The sequence below is a fragment of the Astatotilapia calliptera genome, chromosome 10 (assembly GCF_900246225.1).
Source record: "Astatotilapia calliptera chromosome 10, fAstCal1.2, whole genome shotgun sequence".
Classification (NCBI taxonomy): Eukaryota; Metazoa; Chordata; class Actinopteri; order Cichliformes; family Cichlidae; genus Astatotilapia; species Astatotilapia calliptera.
In genome coordinates, this window is record NC_039311.1 from 5,580,464 (window position 1) to 5,586,326 (window position 5,863).

Genomic DNA, 5,863 nt, shown 5'->3' on the forward strand with positions numbered 1-5,863 from the left:
GCCAGACTGCATGGATATGTCCTTTTGTTTTATACACACGGTGCAACGGGACTGAAAACAACTGAAGATTCACAGGCATTGACCAGTTATTTGGTCCATTTCCCCCTCCTGTGGATGAAGCACAAATCTCTGGGGTAAGCTTTTATTTAAAAAGGAAATGCTTGCTGCAGGAGAATCAAGAGAATGCAACGTAATCCCTGGTTCAGCTGTGATGATGACCAGAATGCCATATGTATTTTAAAATGACAGCTCCACAAACCCCATGGCTTTCTCAATTTGACCAACAGGGGGATCTAAAATGCATAAGAATATTAATTCCTTTCCAGAGAAACATTTATGAAAACATAAAGCATATATAATGAATCAGCTTTTTTAAAAAATTAATGTAATTGTCTTACCCCAACTTTGGTATAACGTCTAATGCTTAAAAGTGACCAACATGAAGGAGAATGTGTTGAAATCATTCCACCACCACAAGAACAGAAACGCTCAGGTTTGGCAAGAGAACTGCAGAGTTTGGAGTTGTGCTTGTACTTAGTTTCCCTCCTGTTTCATATACTGATCAGAAACCTCGTGTAAAAAAGACAATTGCAGTAGGACTGATATGATGACACAGCTGTCATGTTTGTCATCTAAATTCAGTTTCTCGTTTGAGTTTATAACGGAGATCCATAATTACTAAAACAGACAAGTAATATTTTTTCATTTCGGTTAGCGCACTTACATTATATTTTTAGCATGATAAAGAGAAATGTTTTTCCTTTAATTAAAAAATACATTCAAGTCTAATCTGGACTAATTTATGTTGCGAATAACAAATATTTGGTTTGTTATAAAAAAAAAAGTTCAGTGTTATCCATTTCCTTTCCCTACTGTTCGAAGTCAAAGTGTGCCCTGATATTTATCATATTCTCTCATTGGTTTTGCGTTTTTACATTTGTTAACACGCGGTTTTGAGGCAAAGCGTTAAAAAAAAGTCGAAAACGTAATTATTTTATGATTTTCTTGATCTAGTGTTTTCTACATCGTTGGAGTGTGAAGGAGAAAACTTGAGGAAATGAAGTTAGATTGTTTACAAATGTTACCATTGCATTGTGGGAGACAGATGATTGACACGGGCGCCATTTTGCTCCCGCTCGCTCTGCTTCCATTGTGTGAGAGATAGTAAATATCTGACACTGCCAGACAACCAGAACACACTTCTATCCTTGCGAAGAAAAGAGACTAAATTCACCCCCGGTAAGTAAAAAATTCCTTAATTATTTCTTAACTAAGAACAATAGTCACCATTTGGTGAAGAAAATAGAGTAGATAAACTTATTTTTTTGCTTTAATATCGTGTTTTTTCGATGGTGTTGTGAAAAGAGAAAGCAGCTTCCCCAGGCAGAGAAAAACGGCTCAGTACTTCCACTGCCGAAATATCTAGTCCACTTTCAGCGGCGATTTCTACCTCGCTTTTTCGCTTTAAAAATACCTCTACTTCATCAGTCTTTGACTGTTTTTCGATACGCTTACTTGTCTACTACGATTTGTTAATGCTCTTGTGAGCACACATTTTCTGTTTTGGTGGGAAAATGTCAAAGTTTACATCCCGCTCGTTGCCTGTGTATTGGTAGGTTCGTTTCGGTCTGCGGCCATAATCTTGCGGTATGAGGCGGAGTTAACAATACTTGTCCCGCCCTAAAATACTCCTGGCTGAAACATCATTGGTTTGGGTGTACAGTGGAGCCACAGCTGATTGGTGGGATTCAGAGTGACGGCCTGTTAAAGGTTGTGATTGGCTAAATTGGGATCCCACAGTCTCTAGATTGGCTAAAGTCTTTGTGTTTGTGCAGCGGCCAAACCCGGGGGAAAAGTTTTATCAGGAGGTCCAAAATGACTTAAGAACCAAGTATTTATAACATGTTTAATTATAGATCCGTTAATAATTGATACAAAAATATTAAAAACTCAAAATGCATAATTACTTGATAACAAATAAAACGAAGTGGTAAAAGGGGGCAAGTTGTATGTTTTAATTACTTATATATATTTCAGAGCTGCTGCACTGAATATTGGAAACTTTAAATAATTTAGTTATTTATCTGAGTTCAAGGCCACTAGCTTAGCAGGATCATTTGTCCAGTGTGCAACGATTAATGTCACGATGAAGCGAATAGAAACAGATACATTGTTTGGGGGTTTTTTTGTATTCCGTCAGGTGATACTCTGTCGTAATGGCTCGTACCAAGCAGACTGCTCGTAAGTCCACTGGAGGAAAGGCTCCTCGTAAGCAGCTGGCCACCAAGGCTGCCCGCAAGAGCGCCCCTTCCACAGGTGGTGTCAAAAAGCCCCATCGTTACAGGTAACGTTCATTTTGAGTCACATTAATTGCTCCTTATCATATCAGACGTTTAATGAGCAATCTTTACCCTGCAAATTCTGCTCGGAGCCACAAAAAGTATTTTAATTAGGGAGACTCAGCCTTAACTGTCAACATTACTGACAGGTGTAAAAATAAATAAATGATTGTACTGAGCTTGAGGTCATGCGTTTCAGGCCTGGTACGGTGGCTCTGAGAGAGATCCGTCGATACCAGAAGTCCACTGAGCTTCTGATCCGTAAGCTGCCCTTCCAGCGCCTGGTGAGGGAGATTGCTCAGGACTTCAAGACTGACCTACGTTTCCAGAGCGCTGCCATTGGAGCTCTGCAGGTGAAGCCACACTGCTATGTTGGATGTGGGAAGGAGGTCCATGCTGTTAACAGTTTGTTTTTTTGCTAGTAGAAGCTTTGACATCACTTTCCTTATTCTTCTAAATTTGTTTGATTAGGGTTTTTTTTTCCCCCAAACTGTTTTTTAGCACTTAGTACGATTAGCGGCACTAATTTTTGATTCATCAATGTGTCTCTGTAGAGAGGTTTCCAAATGTTTGGTCCATGAGTTTAACTTGTAATGTGAACTCTGAAGGGTTTTATATTATATGCAAGTCTGTCTTGTCCTTTGTTATGACTTTTAAGGGGCTGTTAGAGAATTACGTGCTTTCAGCTGTCGATATTTAAGGACTACACTTAAACCAATGCAGCAGATCAAAGTTTAGGTTCTTTTCTCTTATATTACAACATCATTAATATGTACTGCTAATGTTGTTTGTGTTTGTCCCCTGCAGGAGGCTAGTGAGGCGTACCTGGTGGGTCTGTTTGAGGACACTAACCTGTGTGCCATCCATGCCAAGCGTGTCACTATTATGCCCAAAGACATCCAGCTGGCACGCCGCATCCGTGGAGAGCGCGCTTAGATGGCCTCCCTGATGTTTCATCTGTGTCCTATTTTTCTTTACCCATCCCTGCCTTTACTCGTTCATTTTACTCCATCCACCCACCTCCACCCGTCCCTATTCCATTCTCTCCCCAGCCTACCCAGCTTCTCGGTAGACTTTAGAGTAATCTTGATTATGAAGAGATAGAAATATGTTGAAGTCTGATCAATTTGTAATTTTTTTTGTCTTCACCAAATGTTTTAGGGTACCTTCTTCGTGCATGTAAAGGGTTGGCAGATCAGATGCACATGTGCACACATAGGCAAACATGCATTCCTGGGTTTGGGAGCTACTTCAAATCTGGAAGCCCATCAGTAAGCTCACCTGGAGTTGAGCAGGTGCAGTTTTTGTGGCAAAAGGAGCCAAAGCAGAGGGACAAGGCCGAGGGGTTAGTCTGCTTAAGGGGAGCCACAACTTCCACAGCAGGGTGCTATTAAAACTAGTCCCGAGGCCTCCGCCCCCTCTGAACATCCTCCTGCTCAGTGCGTCCTTCTGCACCCCGACTCTCCTGTTGCTCTGCAGCTGTAGCTTTTCAGTGCACCTCCGTCACCTGTGAAACCTGCTCGTTTGTTTGTGTGCTCCTGTGAAAACTGATCTTCCAAACCAGCTGTGCTCAAACAAAAATCTCTTGGTTTCTTAAGAATATTATTGTTGTGGATATGGTGTCTATTTTTGTTTTACACATCTAATTCATAGAGGAGCATCTCCTCCTTTACCACTTATACAGTTATCAAAATAGGAGTAAAAAGCAATTAATAGTATCAACATTATCAGTTAGGGTCTTTTTGTTTGCAGTGATTTGTTACAGAAAATCAGGAAGGGCTTCTCCATTTTCCAAGGAAACTTCAATTCTAATGGCAGCCACGAGGGGGCGGGGTCTCACTGTCTCCTCTTCTGTTCACTGTAGATTAGTCGTCACATTCAGCCTCCATCTCTCTGTCACCACAGATTAGCATTATACTTGTCACACCAGTATGAATTGACATAGTGAACCTCTGCATGTTTAGGGTCTGTGTGTCTCCTGCAGCTTCTCTACACCTGAGCATATAATCTGTCCCTTATCAAAATTTGGGATGCACAGTATAACCTCATACTTTTTTCTTTTATATTTTTCTTATTCCTTGAGATTTTCAGACGTATAAATAAGCTGATCTTTGTATTTTCCAAATTTCTCATATTATGGTGGTAATAAATAGATGTTAAAACACGTGGATGAGAGTTTGTGTGTCATGTTTGCGTTACGTATGCTGCAGTTCAATCTGAACAGAAAGCTGTGCTGTTTATCAGTGCAGAGAAGCCAAACTTCCACATGGGGGAGACCTTAAACAAATAAGGATTTAACGGCCAGCAAACTCGTCAGTAAAAGAGTCCATAAACATAAGTGACACATGTTCAAAGAAAAAGTAGAAAAAAACGCTGCCAGAACATCGTACAGAGCCTCTAATGGGGACAGGGTTTTCACAGGCAAAATATTTAGTAACTGAATTTTGTGTAGTAAAAAATGATGTATTTACATAAAAGTATTTTCACCACTGAAATCACTCATGAGTCAAGTAAGGTGAACAAATCCTGGAGAGCTAAGTGGGGAGAAAGCACCACGTGTGGCAAATTAATACAGGTGAGAGGTGAAAGAAATGTTATTATTGGACATACAAAACTATGCAGGTCACAGTTTGGCATTTAGCATGTTAAGGTCTGAATGTGCCTGTGAACTATTTCAATGGAGTCCAGTTTTTTCCCACTGCAAGCATAGAAGGAATCTGAAGTTTACTCGATTAAAAAATGAACTCTTTAAGCTGCTTATTGTCTGCTCCTCAGTTTCAGTGGGAATGCTTGTATAGATGCGCATAAGAGATTCATGTGTCCTGTGTATAAATAAATAAATAATAGGCAAAATACAAACAAAAACTTTGAGAATTACCTCCCACTGGTGTCACCTACTTTGTTAATATTTTTAACTGTTGCATTTTGTTTGTTTGTGCTAGTTTGTTCCACAGAAACCTGCAAAGCTTCTAACGTTAGGGTGAGTCCTTTCTTTATTTCACAAAAGACAGACTTTACAATAAAACATGACAATGCTGTGCAGCTCCACATAAAGTAGGACACCTGGTCCCTCTGTTGTCAGCATGAAGCTGTAAACATTCATTCTTTGAATCTCCACTGGAGAAAATCTACATGTATACAGAGGGAATGCAATCCACGCTTCCCGACACATGTTTCTACTGTATATCCTGACCATTTACTATTTCCTTCCCACCCATATCTGGTGTATTTGGAATAAAATATTCTCATCTACTTCATATTTCATTATATTTTTATTCTACTAAGTTTCTTCTCAGAATATGATCATATAAAAAAATTACTGAACATAAAATGATTTGTTTATTATAGTAAATTAATCTATTATAGTAGAATATAGTAAATGATAGTAAATTAAACTAATCTATAGATGCAGAAAAACTAGATCCTCAGTTACTGAAAAGGTTATCTAAGAAATCTAAGGTACTGGAGAAAGAGATTTCAGTTTCATTTTACTTAATGTATTTTATGAGTATCATTATTATGCT

General features: G+C 39.2%; 1 protein-coding gene across 1 annotated transcript; it reads left to right on the forward strand.

Annotated features, from left to right (window-relative positions):
• The first annotated feature begins 1,107 nt into the window (after positions 1 to 1,107).
• Positions 1,108 to 4,507, forward strand: LOC113031107 (histone H3.3). Its single transcript, XM_026183000.1, has 4 exons — positions 1,108 to 1,239; positions 2,201 to 2,344; positions 2,539 to 2,692; positions 3,147 to 4,507. The coding sequence occupies exons 2-4, from the start codon at positions 2,217 to 2,219 to the stop codon at positions 3,273 to 3,275; spliced, it is 411 nt and encodes a 136-aa protein (XP_026038785.1). The 5' UTR covers positions 1,108 to 1,239; positions 2,201 to 2,216; the 3' UTR covers positions 3,276 to 4,507.
• Positions 4,508 to 5,863: the final 1,356 nt, after the last annotated feature.